Below are 23,123 nucleotides of genomic sequence, written 5' to 3'. Positions count from 1 at the left end.
GGAAAACTTCCTGACCAGGTGGCATTTGAGTTGAGCCTGGCAGGAGAGGTAGGCTTGGACATTGCAACATTCCAACATTCCATTAATCATTTGAGTAATAAGTCAAAAATTATGTGGCTCTGGTAAAATAGATCCAAAGCATATTTTTATAGGGTACTTTGGTGTTTTACACCATTTATTCTTTTTCATTTAAAAAAAGTTTAATTAATTAATTAATTTAGTTTTGGCCGTGCCATGTGGCATGTTGGATCTTAGTTCCCTGGCTAGGGATCGAACCCGCCACCCCTGCAGTGGAAGCGTGGACCCTTAACCACTGGACCACCAGGGAAGTCCCCACACCATTAATTTAGATGATACGTTAAATGATGGCATGAATTTCCTGTGTAAACTAAACTAGGGCCTCTCTGTCTAGCCTATGCTGTTCCAGTCATTCACTGCATATGACTTTTGTACACTTTGGCCTAGGCCTCTAGGCATCTATAAATATCTATGTTAGCATCCTTTACTTTCATAACAAAAATAGAAACTCAAAGGGATTATTGAGCATTATTGTAGCCATATCCCATAAGCAGGGTGTAGACATAGTTCTGAGTGGGGATCTGACATGTGAGACTCTCATTTGAAAAAGAATCTCCACCTTCATACAGAAGCAGTATCAATCAGAAGAGAGAAGATTGGGAATTCTAAGCCCATGAGTTTTCAGCTGCCTTTAATTAGAACTCTTCTGTATCTTTCTGCCACTAGATTAAATGAGACCCTGTTGCTGTTTTATGAGTTATTGTGAGTGCCAACTAATTTTTATGAAATAGTTTGAATGTAAAATGTCAAGTAATTGATAAGTTGTTGCATTTGTACCTTGCTGCATTAATATCACTAATCTGTATATTCATAGTTAAATTGCATATTACCAAACATAATTGCTGATAATCTGTAAATGCATGGTTTGCCACAAAGGCTACAACCTTTAATGACTATGTAGCACAATTAATTTTCACCCTATAACATTAATACTTCCCTGCCTGACATGACATTATGTGTAGCACATTATGACAATATGATTTCTCCATGTTTGTCAGTTTATAGGTTTTTTTTTTTTAATTCATGGTGCTTTCTGGAAAATGGTATTGTGAATGTTTATGGAGTTGATTTGATAACTATACTGCTGTATGAGGAACTATTTTTGCAAAGCTTTTGTCATGACAATGCTTGGATTCTTCATGTATCCCATAGATCATAACTGTGGGAAACTTAAGTGCTACTTTAGATTTCTCTGCATTTAGGCAGTGCATTTTGTTATGGTCAGCTCTCTGAGTGCTTTAAGTTTGGATCTCTGTAATAGCTTCCTTAAAAAAAAAAGAAAAAAAAATTCTGTAGTTTCTGGCACTTTAATTTGCAAGACTCAAACGTACTAATTCTGTATTATGAGATTTAGGCTGGAAATACTGAAGCAATAAGATTTAAGTACTTAGCCTTAATTGACATCTGCCCCTTTTCCCCCCCACCCTCCAAACCCCCCCCACCAGTTTTAGGAAGGAGAAGGGAGAGGAGAGGATTAATGGTTGACTAGAAACTGTTTGAATGTCAAGGGACTCAGCTGTTAACTTGTACAATACCACCGTTGGTTGAAGGAAGTAGACTTTAGTTTTTTGTCTTCTACTTTACATAAAGACCTTCAGTCACCTCTTGTTTTCTGGTTGTCACAGGTGATGTTAACATATGTGTAATGCTTTCTTTGCTCCTGGCTTATCTTTTAGTATTTGAGTTTGACTAGCTGTATAGCAGCACTGTGGTGGTTTAGGGTATCCAAATGCAATGTATTAGTTTTGTCTGTTTTATAACTGTTAATGTAAAAGATCTTTCCTTAATTTGTACATTTGTTCTTAGAAAATTCTATTTGATACATATGCTCCGTAACTCTTTAAGGGCTGCAATATAGCGTAGTGCAGACCAAAGGCCTGGATTCAAATCCTGTCTCTGCTGCTTAGCAGCCCTTTAACCTTTAGGTAAATTACATGTCTGAGTCTTCCTTTTTTCACCTGTAAAATGGAAATATAATAAAAGTACCCATCTCATAGGATTGTTGTGAGCAGTAAATGAATTATTACCTATAAAATGCTTAGAATGCTGTCTTTCATAGAGCTTAATAAATGTTGGCTGTCATTTTATTATATTTATAGGTTTAGCTACCATTAAGCAAACTCCGTAATGATCAAGAGCTATTAAAAGAGGGAGGCCTCCTGCATTTATATAAAGGATATTTCTCAAGATATTGATCTGCAAGTTGTGATTCATTTACAGTTTTTTTCTGGGGGCCCAAAGTTAAACTTGACATGCAGCTGTTTTAGATTCAGAGCTAGTTAGTGTTTAGAGAAGCTTGATTTTGGGTTAACACTTTTACTTTATTTTTCTCCACCGCAAATTTTAAATTTCTTTTTGTATTATACTGACTATGTTAATTGTGAACTCACAATTTTGGTAAGGGACATAATTAGCTTAAATTAAATATCATACCAGAACAAAATATAGGGTAGTAGGTTTATACACTTGGAGTACAGAAGGCCTGTTTGAACAAGACGCAAAGCACAAAGGGCACAGATAAATACTTTTGATTACATCAACATTTTAAACTGTGCAATGAAGGGTACCATAAACAAATGAAAAGAAAACCCATAAGGTAGAAAACCCATATTTGCACATATAGAGAATTAGAAAAACCTCCAAATCAAGAAAGAAAAAAGACAGCCAGAGAGGAAAATGGGCAAAGGATATTAGCAGATTATTCACAGAAGAGAAATACAAGTAACCATGAAAATACACTTAACTTTATTTAATTAAGTAATTAAGAAGACTAAACTATTAAAACAACAGTGAGAAACTATTTTATAACTGTTAAATTGGCAAAAATCACAAAGCTTTAGTGAAAACAGATTTTCTCATGGTGGGGAGGAGTATAAATTGGAATAACCCTTTGTAAAGCAACTGTGTATATCTAGTAAACATGAAGATGTGGAAAAAAGGGAATTCTTGTGTACTGTTGTTATGATTGTAAGTTGGTACAGCAACTATGGAAAACAGTACAGAGAATCATCAAAAAATTAAAAATAGAACTACTACCATGTGATCCAGCAATTCCACTTCTGGGAATATATCCAAAGGAAACAAAAGCACAAAATGGAAAAGGTACCTACATCCCCATGTTCATAGCAACATACTTAACAATAGCCAAGATAGGGAAACAACCTAAGTGTCCATTGATGGATGAATGGATAAAGAAGTCGTGGAAAAAATACACACACACACACTGGAATATTATTCAGCCAAAAAAATGAGGAAATTGGGCTTCCCTGGTGGTGCAGTGGTTGAGAGTCCGCCTGCCGATGCAGAGGACATGGGTTCGTGCCCCGGTCCGGGAAGATCCCACATGCCTCGGAGCGGCTAGGCCCGTGAGCCATGGCCGCTGAGCCTGCGTGTCCGGAGCCTGTGCTCCGCAACGGCAGAGGCCACAACAGTGAGAGGCCCGCGTGAAAAAAAAAAAAAAAAAAGAGGAAATCCTACCATTTGCAACAACACGGATGGCCCTTGAAGGTATTATGCTGAATTAAATAAGTCAGAAAGAGATAGACAGATACTCTATGATCTCACTTATATGTGGAATCTAAAAAAACCCACCAAACTCTGAAAAAAGAGATCAGACATGTGGTTGCCAGAGGCAGAGGGTTGGGGGAGGGAGAATAGGAGGATGGTGGGGGTGATGGTAGGACAGTAGGACAGGGTGCAGATTTCCAGGAATAAGGTAAATGAGTCCTGGGGATGTTAAGTACAGCATGATGACTGTTGTTAACACTGCTGTATGATGTATGGGAAAGTTGTTAAGAGAGTAGATCCCAAGAGCTCTTATCCAAGGAGAAATTTTTCTTTTTTTCTTTTCTTCTTTCTTTTCTTTTTATTGTATCTATATTTGAAGATGGATGTTAGCTTAACCTATTGCAATAATCATTTCATAGTATATGTAAATCAAGCCATTATGCTGTATTTTTAAACTTACACAGTAATGTATGTCAATTGTTTCTCAATAAAACTAAAAAAAAAAAAGACAACCATGAGGATATGTGCATCCTGTGACATGTCCATTCAATTTTGAGATATCTGCCTTAGAAAAACTCTTGCACGTATGCACAGGAAAACAAGTACAAGAATGTTCAACCCAGCGCAGTTTGCTATAGTGAAAATGTGGGAACAACCTGAGTATTTATTGATAGAGGAGTATTTACCATTGGCAAGTAAGTTGGTTCCATATTGTTTCATAAAAGATTTCCAAACATGGTTGAGTGAAAATAGTAAGGTACAGAAAAGTATACGTCATTTACTTAAAAACAAAACCAGGCTCACAAACTGTGTTTATATATTTTTTTAAGTATGAGTACCAAACTGATTGGGAACTGGGATTGGTTTTTAACTTTTTCTATATTGTTTGAATCTTTAAAAATAATTAAATATGTAATTATAAATAAACATTTTTTTAAGTTTAAAGATCATGCCAATACTTTATCCTATTTACCAACTGAAGTTTCTTTTCTAGTATTAACAATGGAGAGCCAGTGTTTTCTAGATAATACAGTGTAAAATGGGACACATTGTAGGTTCTTAGCTTTTTCTTATTTTGTTTTGTTTTTGTTTTTGAGAGCTAGGGTTGAAGTGGAAGGGCATGGGCTTTGGAGTTAAATATTAAGTTTGAATTCTAGCTCAGCCATTTTTTAAAACTGAGCAGGTTCCTTAACCTCTCTGAGCTTCAAAAAAGTCTATTTCCTACCTCATTGGGTTGTATAAGTATTGCATGTGCTGGTTTTCCTCATTTCCCCATCTCTTTTGGTCAAAGGAAATTAGTCTAGTGTGGTCTGAGATCAAAGATGGTCTTGTATGGGTGATAAAATATTTTACCAGAACATACTGTGTCCCTGGATCAGGACATACCAGTAAAGATGGAGGATGTAAATAATTAGTTTTAGAGGTTTATTAACTTTTTAAACCATTAAGCTATCTATATGTACTTAAGATCAAATACTATATCATGTTAGTGATTTATATATGATATTAAACTTGAAGCTTCTAAACAGTTTACATGACAGGTCGTTGGTTAACAGGGTTACTTTTCTAATCTCAGAGAACAGTCTTAATTTAATTCAGCACTTATTTGTGCCAGCCAGCATCTAAATCTCAAGAGGCTTCAAAGACAAAAATGTGTCTCAAAAGGACTCTGGTAAGGGAGAAGAAAGTCAGATTTAAAGTTGAATATATGTATGTACTCTGCTTTTCACTTACACTGCTCTTGCTCTTGTATCTATTAATATCACATATTGTAATTCATGTGAATATTTTCTGGGGAAACTTGTTTATTCTAATACAGGGACTCTGTATAAAATACTAATATAATAAAATGAGTGGTCTCAATGATGTAGGTAGCCTGTCAAGCAAAAATTTTCAAATGGGACCCCTTATCATTTAATTGCAAAATAAATAGCTAATGCTTTGATGGTATTTATGCTTGGGAAGAGAGTAAAAAGAAATCGTTTTGGACTTTACCCGTATGAATTAGAGCCTCCTGAGTAATTAATGGTTAATAAGTGAACGCTTCCCACAAGTTTAAAGGCTGTAGCTGAAATGGGTATAGATTATGTGTATTATCATATGTGTAGGGTTTTATATAGCCCAGGAATCCTTGAAGAAAATCTGTAAACATCCTTGGTTAGATGAGCAGAAGTTTAAATAAGTGAGTAGGGGGCTATAGTAGGTTGGCCTCTGGGTGTTCATTAATGTTGAAACCCAATGTCTTGTGAGTTGTGATGTCTGGGAGGGATATGTAGTAACAACTGTAATAAAACAACAATAATAAACATAATAGCTAATGTTTATTGCATATTTACTATGTGCCAAGCACTATGCTAAGATTATTACATAAGTTATTTTATTTACTCCTCACTACAACCTTAGGTGGTAGGTATTATTTCCCAATTTTACAGAAAAGGGCAGAGAGATTAGGTAATTTGCTTCAAGTCACACAGCTAATAAGTACCAGAGCTAGAAATCAAATCCAGGTCAGCCTGACTCCAGAGCCATGTTCTTAACCATTGCAATAAATTGCTATGTTGTTTTAATCTGTAAAATTAGTATGTAGCAATAATAACATAATCATCAATATGTTACCTTCTGTGTATATCAAATGTATTCTAAAGAAGCAGTTTATTATTAGACATATTCTTTTTTTTTTTTTTGCGGTAAGCGGGCCTCTCACTGTTGTGGCCTCTCCCGTTGCGGAGCACAGGCTCCGGACGCGCAGGCCCAGCGACCATGGCTCACGGGCCTAGCCGCTCCACGGCATGTGGGGTCTTCCCAGACCGGGGCACAAACCCGTGTCCCCTGCATCGGCAGGCGGACTCTCAACCACTGCGCCACCAGGGAAGCCCTATTAGACACATTCTTAATGTCATACCCATTTTTTAGCAAGAGTGACTGTGGTATATAGAGATTAAGTGATCAGCAGGAGGTGATTCAATGGAGACCCAAGAAGTTTCTGATCCACAATTGCTTTCACTCGTAAGTTCATATAAAGATCATACAGTATATACTTATCTTTTTTTGTGTGTGTGGTAAGCGGGCCTCTCACTGTTGCGGCCTCTCCCGTTGTGGAGCACAGGCTATGGATGCACAGGCTCAGCGGCCATGGCTCACGGGCCCAGCTGCTCCGCAGCATGTGGGATCTTCCCGGACCGGGGAACGAACCCGTGTTCCCTGCGTCGGCAGGTGGACTCTCAACCACTGCGCCACCAGGGAAGCCCTATTTACTTATCTTTTACTTAGATATTTCAGTGCAGTGCAGTCTGAGATAAGCACTTATAGCTTCAGTACACTGCACTGAAATATCTAAGTAAAAGATAAGTAAACACTGTATGATCTTTATATGAACCTTGTGAGTGATGCTATCTGAGCAAGACATGGACTTTTGGGCCTTAGTGTGGATTCCAGAACAATAGAGCATATTGGTTCATGTCAGAAAACTTAATCCTGGTCTTGTGGAAATCACAGCAAAGCAGAAGAAGAAAAGCCAATCTGAAATGCTTTTCCTTTTCCAAGAGGGCAGCTAAGGTGCCCAGATATCTTTGCCCTCTAGGGGTGCAGGTGTGCAGTTTTTATTCTTTAATCATTCACATAAATTAAAGCTTATTCTTTTGCATTTAAAAAATAACAGGAAATGACACCCTCCATGTTTTATTGCCAGACAAGAGCTTTGAACTTCTGTCTCGCTGAAGTTTGGTAAAGTACAAAGATTTTCCATGGCTGGGTGGTACCCTTAACCACAGAAGGAACATTGGAATGATAAGAGCTGCACATGAAGGAAACCACTAGGGAGCAGCAATTTAGAGAGAGCTCTTTGCACTTGGCTTGTGTGAAATTTTTGGGGAGGAACTTCTTCCTACCTCTGCTGGCTCTTCTTAGCTCCTTCGCTTCACGCACAGATGAAAAGAGCACTAGGACATATATACACTACCAAACGTAAAATAGATAGCTAGTGGGAAGCAGCCGCATAGCACAGGGAGACCAGCTTGGTGCTTTGTGACCACCTAGACGGGTGGGATAGGGAGGGTGGGAGGGAGGGAGACGCAAGAGGGAAGAGATATGGGAACATATGTATATGTATAACTGATTCACTTTGTTATAAAGCAGAAACTAACACACCATTGTAAACCAATTATCAATAAAGATGTAAAAAAAAGAAAAAAAAGAGAAAAAAGAGCACTAGGGCTTTCTGTTTCTACTTTCCGAACTAGGAATGGGTGGAGTGAATACTTTGTGGTGGGGTGGTTCTTCGTAAGAAACTTCGAAATATGGGGACAAGTTTTAACTTCACACAAATGCTGATTAGCATGCATACCTATGCAGGTGGGGACAGGATATAGACACACTCACATACACACATATGAATTCACATGGACACAAGTAGACCACATCTCTGAGATGATTTTACTATCAACATACACCCCTGCTTTTGTGCTCTGTGTAAAATGAAGATCATATTTATTTCTAAAACTGATTAGAAAGTGTCAGTGATGAGGCAGTGTGGTATATAGTGTTAAAAGCATGGGTTCTTGGTAGGACACACCTTGGTTTGAATCTTGGCTTCTCTTCTCACTAGCTGTGTGATCTTGAGCAAGTTACTTTAATTCTATAAATCTCAGTTCTCCCATTTGTAAAACAGAAACATGATCAAAATTTCTATCATAGGATTGTTGTGAAGACTAAATAAAATCATGCATGTAAAACAATTAGCACAGTCTCTGGCCCATTGTTGTTCAGTAAGTTGCACAGGTCCTCAAAATTGGTAGAGCTGTTATTATTATTATGTGTAATATTAACTCTAAATGTCTGATTGGTAGCTGAATGTTAAATAAGTATAGTCCTTTATTTATATTTGTTTTCTTTTTTCCTTCCCCTCTCCCCCCCTGCTTTTTTTTTTTTTTTCTCATGCAAAGTCTGTTTTCCAGAAAAGTCCTCCTTTTTTTGAGGAGGACGAAAGTACTTTGATTTTAACTGCTCTGAAAACATTTCTCCCTTAAAGAGCTTTCACATTGACTTTTAGTCCCTGGAGCTAGGGAGGAGAAGCAGCAGGATTTGCTTCTAAGTAGAGCTCTTTCATTTATACCATCAAAAAACAAAACAAACAACCAAACCAAAAAACAAAACAAAAAAACAAAACAAAAAAAACCCCTAGTCTTGTAGTAGCCTTAGGTAGATCTAAGTCATAAAAGCCTATATAGCCGGAGGAAGAAATCTTTTTGTAAGACCAGGATAAGTGAGTGGAATAAGGGAAGGAAACTCAGAGGTGAAAGTATACCTGATTTTAATGTTGGTTTGGCCATTTTTTCTTCCCAATTTCATACATGCTTAATTAGAAAACAATTAATGCCAGAAATCATCTTTTTTTTTTTTTTTTTTTGGCCATGCCACGTGGCTTGCAGGATCTTAGTTCCCTGACCAGGGATTGAACCCAGGGCCAACAGCAGTGGAAGCACTGAGTCCTAACCACTGGACTGCCAGGGAAGTCCCAAGAGATTGTCATGTATTATCTCACGACTTCACTGTCAGTTTTGGCCATTTCTTGGCGAAATAGTTTTCCAGTTGGATGAACTGTTGCTGAAGCACTGGTTTTGTTTTCACATCTCTTTCTGAGGTCAGGGTTAGAGAATGTTTGTGGTAGCTGATAGTTGTTAGCTTTGGGAAGCACTCGTATTGATAGAATAAGTCATGGAATGTAAACATGTCATTCATCTGGACTTTAGGCTGGTGTAAACATGGTGAAACTTTAGGTAACCACTGTCAAAGACTCACTTGAGTAGAGCTTGGGTAGATAAACTTATATTTGCTTTATAATCTCACTAAACTACCAGGACTTCAGGAATGTTTTTTTGAAGTACCCATTTTTACAAATTTTAGGTAATTCTTTCATATTTTCCTGAAGGATGAAAATGTGAAAGAGGCAAATGCCCATCTCAGTAGCAACTTTGTGGAACTGCTTTTTGGCAGGGTATTTATTACTTTTGGGTTTTTTGTTCTTACTGTTCCAGACGAAAGTTGTTTTGTTTTGCTTTTTTGTAAAAAATAGGATGGTAAATGGAAGTACTGAATTGGAAGTTTCTATATGAAGTGTGCCAGGCTACCACTGTTATACCTAAAGACAAAACTCAGGGAAGGGGAACAAGCATTTGGTGAGCACCTGCTATATTAGAAGCTCTGCTGTATTACTGAAGTAAACCTCCAATAGCCCTTTGACATAGCTTTTTTTTTTTTTTTTTTTGTTTTTTTTTTTTTTGACATAGCTTTTAATAAAATATATTATCAAGAAAACCAGGTATTGTGGTTTATGAATAGTAACGGTATTGTTATCCACAGGAAATAGGCTTGCAGAATAATTTGCTCAAGGTCACACAGCTAGCATTTGGTGGGGCTGAGAATGGAACTCAAGTGTCTTGGAACTCCAAAGCCCAAGTTCTTAACCAGTGATTCTTAAACTACATCAGAAACATCAAGGGTACCTGTTAAAAATTACTGGGCTCCAGTTAGAATTTTAAGGTCACCAGTCTGAGATATTGTCAGATGATCAATCTGTATTTTAACAGGGTGTCTCAAGTGATTCAGATCAAGAAATTGATTGACCATGTTTTGAGAAAGAATTAAATTATGTTTCTTTCATCACTTATATGTGGAATCTAAAATATGATACAGGGACTTCCCTGGTGGTGCAGTGGTTAGGAATCGCCTGCCAATGCAGGGGACATGGGTTCGAGCCCTGGTCTGGGAAGATCCCACATGCCATGGAGCAGCTAAGCCCATGCGCCACAACTACTGAGCCTGCGCTCTACAGCTCACAAGCCACAATTATTGAGCCCACGTGCCACAACTACTGAAGCCTGCACGCCTAGAACCCGTGCTCCACAACAAGAGAAGCCACTGCAATGAGAAGCCCGCACACTGCAATGAAGAGTAGCCCCTGCTCGCGACAACTAGAGAAAGCCCGCATGCAGCAGCGGAGACCCAATGCGGCCAAAAATAAATAAATAAATGTATAAAAAAATAAAAATAAGTAAAATAAATTATGATACAAATGAACTTATTTACAAAACAGAAACAGACCCACAGACATAGATGACAAACTTACAGTTACCAAAGGGGAAGGGGGAAGGGATAAACTAGGAGTTTGGAATTAGCAAATACAGACTACTATATATAAAATAGATAAACAACAAGGTTCTACTGTATAGCACAGAAAACTATATTCGATCTCTTGTAATAACTTATAATGGAAAAGAGTATGAAAAAGAACATATATATATAACTGAGTCACTTTGTTGTACGCCAGAATCTAACACAACATTGTAAATCAACTATACTTCAATTTATAAATAAATTAATTTAATTAAATAATGTTTCTTTCCACACTTGATAAAGAAGAAAACAGGTGCAGATTAAATAACTGTCCAAGATTAAGCTATCAGACAGAGCCATGATTCCAACCCAGGTCTGTCTAATTCTAATACTCATCACACCCTGTATTACAAGCCCATGATTAAGTCACACATTTATCCGTCACAACAAATGTAGAAAACATGATTTCTGATAAATTGGGCCACACAGATTTCATGGTCTTATTATTTACCAAGGTTAATAACTTATGACAACTTTACTGAAATCTTCATGGTCCTTAAACTTTTTCAGTGACTTTTTTTTTAATTAAAGAATTGAGTTTTCCTTGCAGTCAGATCATCCATGTTTCAGGCATAGAATCATTACTCCCTGGGATAAATTTCTGGGACATGCAGAAGTGGAAGAAGGTGGAAGGAGGTAGGAAGAAAGAATTCCCAGGTGTACCTGCTAAATGGTGCTAAAGCTCCTCACCCTAATCACTGAAATGAAGAGTGAAGGGTTGATATTAATACTAACAGCCAATCACATGGCAATAGGTTATGTTCTACAGCGTCTCCCATTCTGCCCATTGAGACTAGCTCAGTTAGGGCCAGCAAGTTTGGTTTGCCTATTCCAGTCCACTTCCTAGAACAGAACCAACACCTTGATTGACTTTCATGGCCTACTGGGATTGGAAGGACTTTTTTTTTTGTATCCCTCTCACTTTCTCTTTCTGTCTTTGTTTGTTTGTTTTTTGTAGCCCAGCGCCATGTCCTCACATACATGGAGGATGCAGTATGCCAGCTGCTAGAGAACAAGGAAGATATTAGCCAATATGGCATTGCCAGGTTCTTCACTGAATAGTAAGTACATGAGTGCTTTGCCTATAGCGTGGGCCCAGAGGAGGCTTTTGGAAGCAGGCAAGATACATGAAAAGTAGAGCAGGGCAATGCTGATTATGTAGTGGCAGTGACTGCCTAGACTGATTGAGGGCTGCCCAAACAGGTTTTGGAACATGCCTTTGGTGCAGCTAGTTTTGTCCAATGATAAGTCTCATGAGTGGTGATAACTGTAAAAGTTTAACTGCTGCTTGTTTGATCTATTAGATCTGTTTTTTTTAGGTTCCTCTTATAATTTTTAACTTTCCCTGTTATTCAGAATATTCACTCTGATTTCCTTTAGTCAGTGTTCCTTTAGGCTGTGTTTTTCTTGGCTGGCTTTTTTCATGGAAATGCTTAGGGTGATGTTCCTGTGCAGTTTTCTTTCTATAGGAGGCTGTGTCAATCACTTAATGATTTAAGATTATTTCTAGAGGCAGGACATCTTTCCCAGATTATATCTTTGAGGAGTAGTGTTTCTTTATAAAGTATGCTTGGAGTGTGTAAAAGTCAAAATGATTATTTTTTAATTTATTAAAAATTGTTTTCTTCAAGTTACAATTTCTTCAAGATATAATTGACGTATAGTACTGTCTAAGTTTAAGGTGCGTGGCATAATGATTTGATTTACATACATCATGAAGTGATTATCATAATAAGTTTAGTGAACATCCATCATCTTATATAGATAGATAATTAAAGAAATAGAAAAAAACTTTTCTCTTTTGATGAGAACTCTTAGGATTTACTCTCTTAACAATTTTCATTTGTAACGTGCAGCAGTGTTAATTATATTTATCATCTTGTACATTATTACATCCCTAGTACTGGTTTACCTTATAACTGGAAGTTTTGCCTGCCTTTATGCAATTCCTCCTATCCCCCACCCACCTCTGATGACCCGAAATCTGATCTCTTTTTCTATGAGTTTGTTTGTTTTTGAATTATTGACCTATAACACTGTTACCTCCTGTTACACAACGTAGTGATTTGATACTTCTATGCATTTGAAACTGATCACTGCAATAAGTCTGGCTGTGATAGTTCACCATACAAAGATATTACATAGTTTTTTGTTTTTGTTTCTTTTTTAGGTATTACATAGTTATTGACCATATTCCCCACACTGTACATTTCATACCCATAAGTCATTTATTTTGCAACTGAAAGTTTATACCTCTTAATCTCTCTTACCTATTTCTTTCTTCTTGGTATCACAGAACTGTTTTTAGGCTGAATGAAATAATCAGTTTAAAATACCTTGGTCTTCATGAAAGGATATGCTAAAGAAATACAAAAAATTATTTTTATTACCAAAATGCCAACATATTTATATAATCGTTTGTCTTCTTTTTCCTTTTTTTCTGGTTTATTGTAAGCATTCTAAAAAAGGAAGAATAGGGCTTCCCTGGTGGCGCAGTGGTTGAGAGTCCGCCTGCCAATGCCGGGGGCACGGGTTCGTGCCCCAGTCCGGGAGGATCCCGCGTGCCGCGGGGCGGCTGGGCCCGTGGGCCATGGCCGCTGAGCCTGCGCGTCCGGAGCCTGTGCTCTGCAACAGGAGAGGCCACAACAGTGAGAGGCCCGCGTACCGCAAAAAAATAAATAAATAAAAAAGGAAGAATAGCCTCTTATAGGCTTCTACTTATGGTGCATCATGAGCTCAAGTCCATCCTCCTTGAAAACAATTTTATTTTCCTTTCTGTTCTCCAGAGGTTCCTTGAAGATCAGACATCTCTTCTAATGGCCTTAACTTGGGTTGCTGTTAGGGGAATTCTTGACTCCCCCTAGCTCTTTTGCTGAGCTATAAGTCTTGCAAACAAAATCTAGATTTCTTATGGATTGGAATTTCAAGTTCCTGGGAAAAACAGGCTTTCCAGGATCAGAGCTGGTCCCTTCTCTTCTCCCAGTCTTCTAAAGGAGGGTGAAGTAGAACAAGGAATGTCACTTGTTCTCGAGGTATGGGCTGAAGCAAATGAGGTGGACTGGGAATAAAGACTGAGATTGAATAGCCTTGCTTGCTTTTACAGAACTGACAAGCCTAGGGGTCAAGTTTCTAGGCTATTTAATCTGTACGAGCACCCTTGAGGCTCCTTGCCAAATGAAATATGATTCTTCTGGGGACAATGCTTCTTCCTGGCTTTTTTCATTTTACTCTATTCCCCCTCCCCCATCTCCTTTATAAGTCTTTTCCCTACTGCGCTGGTTCCTTGAGGGTAGGCATCGTTTCTTCTTCATCCCTGTATTCCCAATACCTGGCATGATGCTTATTATATGATAGGTGTTAGGTAAATGTTGAATCTACAGCTGTATCTGTATTTTAGGTTATTGCATACTATCCACTCTTATTCTTGGTCTTATTATGAATAAGGACCGTCTCTTGTTCTTTCTCTCTTTTTTCTTGATTCTTTTTGATAAAGTTCTATATCCTGCCATTTAAGAAGCTGTATACTGGAATTCCCTGGCGGTCCAGTGGTTAGGACTCCACACTTACACTATAGAGGGCACGGGTTAGGTCCCTGATCAGGAACTAAGATCCCATATGATGCGCGGCACGGCCAAAAAAATAAAAATAAAAAAGAAGCTGTATACTATGTATGTAGCACTCCAAAAGTGAACCCACTGGTGTATGTAACTAATACCGAACTCTAGTAAGGCTTATAACTGTTTCCAAATGCTATTGACTATAGCTTTTATCTAGCAGTACACTGTTGGAAAAAAAAAACCTTAAGACTTTTTTCCACAGTGCTGATAGAAATCTAGTTGCCAAGTGAGCAGTTTCTTGTCCTTAGAAAACTAAAAATTACATAATCTATGTGAATGGCACATAGCTGACATTTTTTAAAAATAGATCTTTATTGGAGTATAACTGCTTCACAATACTGTGTTAGTTTCTGTTGTACAACAAAGTGAATCATCCATATGCGTACATATGTCCCCATATCCCCTCCCTCTTGAGCCTCCCTCCCACCCTCCCTATCCCACCCCTCTAGGTCATCGCAAAGCACCGGGCTGATCTCCCTGTGCTATGCGGCTGCTTCCCACTAGCTATTGAACATTTGGTAGTGTGTATATGTCGATGTTACTCTCACTTCACCTCAGCTTCCCCCTCTCAAGCACCCCCCAACTGTGTCCTCAAGTCCATTCCCTATGTCTATGTCTTTATTCCTGCCCTGCCGCATCAGTACCATTTCTTTTTTTTTTTAGATTCCATATATATGCATTAGCATACAGTATTTGTTTTTCTCTTTCTGACTTACTTCACTCTGTATGACAGACTCTAGGTCCATCCACATCACCACAAATAATTCAATTTCGTTTCTTTTTATGGCTAATATTCCATTGTATATATGTGCCTCATCTTCTTTATCCATTCATCTGTTGATGGACACTTAGGTTGCTTCCATGTCCTGGCTATTATAAATACTGCTGCAATGAACATTGTGGTACATGTCTCTTTTTCAATTATGGTTTTCTCAGGGTATATGCCCAGAAGTGGGATTGCTATGTCATATGGTAGTTCTATTTCTAGTTTTTTAAGGAACCTCCATGCTGTTCTCTGTAGTGGTTGTATCAATTTACATTCCCACCAACAGTGCAGGAGGGTTCCCTTTTCACCACACCCTTTCCAGCATTTACTGTTTCTAGATTTTTTTGGTAATGGCCATTCTACCTGACATTTCTATAACTCTAAAACACCATATTGGCCTGAGGCAAGTTATTTTAAGAGGTGAGCCAGCATCAAAGCTCCAAAATCCTTAAAAAAAAAACAAAAAAACACAAAACTCAACTTGAAAGGTGTGCATATATGATTGAATAGGAAGTAGTATTTGGTAGACAAGGAGACCTGAATGGTAGAAGTTCCTGATTTTCCTTTGATTGTGAATTTATCTACTGAAAATCCTTCTTTCGCAGACCTGAGTTTTGTATTGATTTATAGAAGCATAATGAAGTGAAAAGAGCTCTGCCCTGGGAAGAAAAAGAGCTCCTATCCTTATAAGTCCTCACTCCATAATCTTGGGAAAATTTCTGAAATTTTCTTTCTTTCTTTTTTTTTGGGGGGGCTGTGTTGGGCCTTCGTTGCTGCGCATGGACTTTCTCTACTTGCAGTAAGCGGGGGCTACTTTTCGTTGAGGTGCGCAGGCTTCTCATTGCGGTGGCTTCTCTTGTTGAGGAGCTTGGGCTCTAGGCTCACAGGCTTCAGTAGTTGCAGCACGCAGGCTCCGTAGTTGTGGAACGTGGGCCCTAGAGTACGCAGGCTTCAGTAGTTGTGGCTTGCGGGCTCTAGAGCGCCGGCTCGGTGGTTGTGGCACACTGGCCTAGTTGCTCAGTGGCATGTGGGATCTTCTCGGACCAGGGATCGAACCCATGTCCCCTGCATTGGCAGGTGGATTCTTAACCACTGTGCCACCAGAGAAGTCCCTCTGAAATTTTCTGGGCTTCAGTTGCCTCAGCTGTGAAATGGGTATAATAAAGTCTAATGTGCTAATAAATAAAAATAATGTAATAATTGTATAATAAAAAATGTTTTATTAAACTCATACTATGTTTCAATAACTATAATTCTTTGAAGTAGGTAATATTATTATCTCTATTTTATAGATGAGGAAACTGAGGCTCAGAAAAGTTAAAATAGCTTCTTTAAGTTCACAAGCTAATAAATGACAGAATTAGGAACCAAGCCTCATCTGCAGCATTACAAAGGCCACTATTCTGTACTGTCTCCAAGTCGCTCTAATGCCTAATGTTGCTGGAGGCCTAACCAGATAATAATATGAGGTCTCTTCTAGCTATGGTTTCTGGATTCTTTGAAATTTCCCTTATGAGCTGTACTTCACACAGTTTATCACATAGCTTTGTCTGGTGACCTCCATTCATTGCCATTTAAATGTTTTATGTTGTCCTTTTGGAGGGGATACAATTGGAGCTGTCTCTAAACAATAGGAAACATAATTTTTTAAAAAATGTGTTAAGTGTGCACTTCCATCTATCAGTTTCAAGTTCAGACATTGAGATTCTCATACGATTAATGGTGGATAATTTACCTTTGAGCAAATGATAAAAATACTCTTCAAAATTGTTTTTGGAAGGTTTTTCTGCTGATTTTCTTCTATGGATCAGCTTGCCCTCTCACCTGTGCTGTCACTCCTTGGTGCTTGGTGTTTTCCAACAAATCCATGATTGTTCCAGCAAATCTGGATAAGCTGTAAAGCATGAGTAGCTAAGCTGTACTGTGTGTGTGTGTGCGTGTGTGTGCATGTGTGTGCGTGTGTGTGTCTGCAAGACTGTGAGCTCGTCAGATCATATTCTTCTGGACACTCTTGAAAGAGGGATACGAAATCCCACAGGATTTTCTTTCATGTTGTATGCAACCTCTACCTCTGAATGCCATCTTTCAACCAATGAAAGGTAAAAGGAATTAATATTTAGAGGTGCCGCTCGAAGAATAGACCAAGTGTCGGCACGGGGTCAGGACCTCTGAAGAAGTACAGACAAGAAAATGAGGCTAGAGTAGCTGTAACTTAGAAACCACAGCAGAGTGTGACCAGGTTCTTGTGGGAAAGATAAATGGAGAAATGTGTTTTTTTAGGACATTGGAAAATAATGATGAGAGAAAAACAGGCTGAAATCTGAGAATTCCTATCACAATTAGGAACCCTTCTTCACAGGCTAAATTGATAGCTACAACACTGTGGCATCAGAGAGCTTGACCTCCACATACTAATATAGAAAAGAATGATACTCTGTGGTCTTGGTTGGTGGGCCCAGGAGGACTCTTTTTTTATAATCAAGTGTCTTGTTTTTGTTTTTTTTTTAAATGATGATTTTACCTTCCTAGGGAGGTTTTCAAGTTTTGGTTACAAGTACATATACAGATATCCTTCATTGATGGAAGTTTTTTTTTAAGGATATGTGAGAATATAAGACAGCATTCATTCAGTAATTATTTTTGAGCACCTACTGTGTGCCTATGTGTATTTGGCAATGAAGAAGATATAGTGGTGAACAAGACAAATAAGGTAATTACCCTCATGAACCTAGCTGTTTAGTGAGGGAGATAGTCAATAAACAAGTAAGCTGACAATGACGACAATAGCTAATAGTTAATAAATACTTGCTATGTGCTGGGCATGGTTCTAAGCGTATAACGTGTATTATCTCATTTAATTCTCAAAATACTATGAGGTGGAATATTAGTATTATCTTCATTTTATACATTAGGAAATTCAGGCACACAAAAGTAACATTCCCTAGGTTACACAGCTGATAAGTGTAACAAGATAAACAACAAGGAAGTAACTAGGATAATGTGATATATAGGATGGCCAGGAAGGCCCCTTGGAGGAGATGGCGTTTGAGGTCTTATCCCATGGAATGACTGGCTCATCCCATTTGAGAGCTGATGAGTTATCTCAGCTCAGGTGACCTACCTTCTTTTTGTCCACCTTTATTACCTAGGCTTTCTGTGTCCAAAAAAAATAATTTGATTGATTTTATGTGCTGCTTCTCAGAGTGGAATACCCTTAACAGGCAGTAGTCACAGAAAGCTATCTTACAAGTAATTGGCCTCCCTCATGCACTGCTCATATATAATAAGTAAAAATAATAAAATAATTAGTCATAAAATTATTTGTGTTATCTAATATATAGTATAAATATGGAGATGGAAGTATTTATCAATCTTTGGAAAAAGAACATTAATAATTCCATTGTGAAACATATTATCAGAATTCAGTTGGGAACTTGCATGCTTTTTTATATACTCTTGTAGTAAAAGGTACCAGCCTCAAATTCCTTTTTTTATTGTTTTAATTAGAATAAGTCCATGAAATGTGAACTTCATTAATTCACTCTTGGAGAAAAAAAGGAGATTCCAATAGTGCATATTCTTAAATCACTTAAAATATAACTTAATGAAAACAATGCATGATTATAAAATATGTATTATTTCTTCTTTTTTAAAACAGGTGCTCTAAGCCCTATGAAAGATGACCCACTTCTCTCCTCAGTAATCTAGAACAGTCAGGGTATAAACTTTCAGTTCTAAAATTGGCAAATTTTTTAGGATTATCCACCACCCAGCATTTAAGTAATATTTTGGGTTCTTCTTGTGCCCATGGTAACAGAGGAGTGGATTTGGAGCAACAAGAAACACATCGGAACAAACTAGGAACTCACTGATTTCCAGGCTCATAGCTTTGAATGAGGGGTGGACTTAAGACTTCTCTGGGCCATTTCTGCTCCATGTTTTCCCAATTTATTGTTGTTAAATTGAGTCAAAATATGGTATAGTGAAGGAATGGTGACTAATCCTATCATTGGCTTCTTCAAAAGGTGTAATACTTCTCCCAGCCTACCCCTCACCCCCATCTTTTTTCCATAGTTCAGTTCTTAGCTGGAGTTGACACACTGTAACAGAAAATAATCCATTTTTCATTGTCAACATCTGGATTCTCAGACTCAGATAATTGCCACGAATAGATTTTGCCATAGCTGAAGCAATCCTATCCTCACTGTTATTGGCCCAGGCATTTCTGTTAAGCCATCATTTGTGAAATCTATAGAGGATTCTGGTTCTTTTCCATATTACCAGAGGTATCTTATAGCAAAAGGACACCAGGGAAACATAGTGGTGAGTTGAGAGTCACCAAAATCTATTTTGAAACTTAAAAATCCAAGTTCATTGAGGACATAAGAAGCTGCTTATTTGCTTAGAATCCATCTCTCTTCTTCAGTCCCTTCATGTTTTGATTATAGGAAACCATCCAGCAGCACTTGACCTGGTAACTGAGGAAGCCATTTCACAGCCCACTGGTCCCCTGACTCATTTAGAAGTTGCAGTCAAAGGTTATGGAAGTAATAATTGGGCCCAGATTCTCCCTGTCAGGAAAGACGTTACTTCCCCACCCCCTCCCTGCTACAATTTAAGAGAAATTTAGCTGTTGCGAAACTGTGCAATAAGAGGAAATGAAGGAACTCCATCCTTGGCTGAAGTATTCTCAAGACCCAGCGATATTATTTCTGTTTTCATGGGAGCTGCTTTTACAGCTAGCTAGTATAAATTTTAGGTATAATTCTCCACACTAAAATATTTCCCCTTAGAGAAATTACTTGATTTATTTTAATCTATAAATAATACAAAGAACCTTTACTTGGTCCAATCCAAGCCCTGGTATTCCTTGTCACTCTGATAATTCCCTGAGTACTCCTCTGGCAATCAGGTAGACACACACAAATCTGAAGTAACATGTCAGTAGTGCTATTAGCAATGTAAAATAGCTAATCAGAAGTTAAGAAACTTTACTTCATCAACAATAGAGCAATTTAAATTCATCAGTGCTTTTAACTTCTTCCATAATTTGCTCAGAGCTCTCGAAGATCTGTGGTGCTGGCAGCAGAGGCCTGGCATGAGAGCAGGAAAGAATGACACAATCTGGCACCTTTAACCAGAGGGTTGTTAATGAACTGGGATGGGGCCAGAGGGGAGAGAGGGGAAGGAGGATGGACAGTTAGATTTTTGGCAGCCACACAAAGGTCCTTCTTCCCTGAGAAAAGTGAAATGAAAGTCAAATGAAGCTTCTCTCTGTTATTATGATTTACTAAGATGTTTGTCTGTCCATAGCCTCCGGCCCCATGGCAGGTGCATCTTTGCATTCCGACTTCCCCACAAAACAAATTCTCAGGGTCCTTCAAGAGGGGTCATATCCAACCAGGTTCTTGTCTGAGGCTACAACTGTGATTTCTTTCTTCAACTAACAAATGCAGCTCTGAGCAGCACGGTAGAAACTACCTTATCAGAAAACGTTATGAGCATGTAAATTTATTTGAAGACTCATGATTCCAGGATTACTGAGTTCTGGGGCTGCCACAGTAGGTAATGCCATTTCTGGTGTGGCCATAGAAGCAGCCTTGAATTTATCCCTTTGTCATTAAATAGCATTAATAACAAATGCCTTTGTTAAGGTCCTTGTGTTATATTTTCCAAGTCAAAACAATTGCTAGGGATGAAAATACCTGTCTCATAGGGTTGTTATGCAAATCTAGTGAAATGACAGGTATAAAATATCTGACTATATGTAATTCATTTTCATCAAGTCTCATTCCCCTTTAGCTCCAGTTTTCTGGGATTTTTGCTTCCCTCCTACTTCATGGCTTTTTTGGAAAGTGATAGTCTTCTTCTTCTTTCTCTTTAAATGGTATCAAAGTTGAAAATCTTGCGGACTTTTAGTCTGTCTTGTTTTCTGTAACACTTTTTGCTTACCCTGCACTGTTTGGAGATTAAAGATGTTTGATGATTTTCTGCACGACTATTAGCCATTTAGTGTTAGCCACTTCACTCATTATTTAGTTTATTCAGAGAATAGCCTAAGAAAGCTTTTCTTTTCTTTTCTTTTTTTTCACAAAAAAGCCATTTCCTCACTTCCTGTCTATACCCTCTTTCCTCTGGCTGCCAAGATTTTAAAAATTCAAGGTGTAATGGGAGACCTGAGCTAGTCAGGGCTATGCAGCTTGTATTGTTCCCGCTCTTAGCTCTAGCAGTACAGTGATGTGCTCAGGGTAATGAAAAGCAGACATTCTCTGCTGAGGTCATTGCTCGTCACACTGGCAGCTTGCTCCAGGAAGCTGTTTATCTGTGCTTGCTGAGCCAAGCTCCAGCCTCCAAACAGTTGGATGTACTGAGAAACCACAGAGCCCAAAGAGAGAATGTTACACGGGCAGGTCCAGGCAGAGACAGTATATTTACACCACACAAGCTGCAATTTACATGTGTGGGGGTAATTGCTCATCTGCACCCTCTCAGACTTCACCTTCTATGTAATATATGTGCCCTCTCAAGGGGGTTTAACCTAGAGAACTGTGCAGCTCTGTCCAAATTGCCCTGAACATCCGCTAACTTGCCGTAAGGAAAAAAAGGTATTATAGAAAACTTGATGTAAAAACCACCTTTTTTTTTTTTTTTTTTACATAGACCATTTTTAAAGTCTTTATTGAATTTGTTACAATATTGCTTCTGTTTTATGTTTTGCTTTTTTGGCCTTGAGGCATGTGGGATCTTAGCTCCCTGACCAGGGATTGAACCCACAACCCCTGCATTGGAAGGCGAAGTCTTAACCACTGGACCGCCGGGGAAGTCCCCAAACCACCTTTTTTTGTGTGTGTGTGGTACGCGGGCCTCTCACTGTTGTGGCCTCTCCCGTTGAGGAGCACAGGGTCCGGACGCGCAGGCTCAGCGGCCATGGCTCACGGGCCCAGCCACTTCGCGGCATGTGGGATCTTCCCGGACCGGGGCAGGAAACCGTATCCCCTGCATTGGCAGGCGGACTCTCAACCACTGCGCCATCAGGGAAGCCCACCCAAACCACCTTTTTAAGGTAGTGTTTTTCTGAGTCAAATTTGTTGTTCAGAATCTTAAACCATACAGGCCCTATCTCTAAAGCATCCCAAAACACTGTTCCTTGCATGGTTTTTCCAACTAAATATTTTTCTTCATGCCTTTACCGAAATAGCATATTGTTATAGAGCTTCAAATGTGGCCTATATCAATAGGAATGTAAGATATGGTCACATGCCTAAGGGAGTGTAATCTGGTTGAGGAGATAATGCTTATTGATTAACAGCTAGAGAACAATTCAAGACCTTATATAATGGCATTAAATTGTGCTCTGAGATCTGAGAGTAAGGTGAAATAATGGGTACTACAGTAGCTACACCATAGAGGAGTTTGTTTTGACCTCTGTGATGGTTAATTTTATGTGTCAACCTGACCAAGCTAAGGGGTGCCCCAGTAGCTGGTAAAACATTATTTCTGGATGTGTCTATGAAGGTGTTTTCAGAAAAGATTAGCATTTGAATCAGTAAACTGAATAAAGAAGATTGTCCTCACCAATGCATATGGGCATCATCTAATCCACTGAGGGCCTGATTAGAACAAAAAGGTAAAGAAAGGTAAATTTGCTCTCTTTGCTTGAGCTGGGATTTCCATTTTCTTCTGCCCTTGCACATCGGCACTCCTGGTTCTCAAGCCTCCAAACCTGAACTAGAACTTAACACCATTGGCCCCTGATTCTTGGGTCTTTGGACTCAGACTGAGACTTATACTATTGGCTTCCCTGGCTCTTAGACCTTCAGATTTGGTTGAATTAACCAACTTTCTTTGTTCTCAAGATTGCAAGTGGCAGATCATGGGACTTCTTGGCCTCTATAATCACATGAGTCAATTCCATAATTAGATAAGCTATATCTCCTCATATATATTTATATATATACTATTGGTTCTGTTTCTCTGAATAACAC

At 38.5% G+C, this 23,123-nt stretch overlaps 1 protein-coding gene across 4 annotated transcripts in view; it reads left to right on the top strand.

Moving 5' to 3' along the window:
• CSTPP1 (centriolar satellite-associated tubulin polyglutamylase complex regulator 1) overlaps positions 1-23,123 on the top strand; it is a 191,027-nt gene that overhangs the window by 23,899 nt on the left and 144,005 nt on the right. For all 4 annotated transcript variants that reach the window (XM_089914160.1, XM_089914161.1, XM_022592077.3 and 1 more), the window contains exon 2: positions 11,714-11,816. In XM_089914160.1, the coding sequence (XP_089770286.1) occupies positions 11,714-11,816 (103 nt within the window). The remainder of the gene's footprint in view (positions 1-11,713; positions 11,817-23,123) is intronic.

The sequence above is a fragment of the Delphinapterus leucas genome, chromosome 7, assembly GCF_059928025.1.
Source record: "Delphinapterus leucas isolate spDelLeu-1000000601 "Yukka" chromosome 7, BTC_Dleu_Yukka2, whole genome shotgun sequence".
NCBI classification, from domain to species: Eukaryota; Metazoa; Chordata; class Mammalia; order Artiodactyla; family Monodontidae; genus Delphinapterus; species Delphinapterus leucas.
This window is presented reverse-complemented; position numbering and strand designations above follow the sequence as displayed.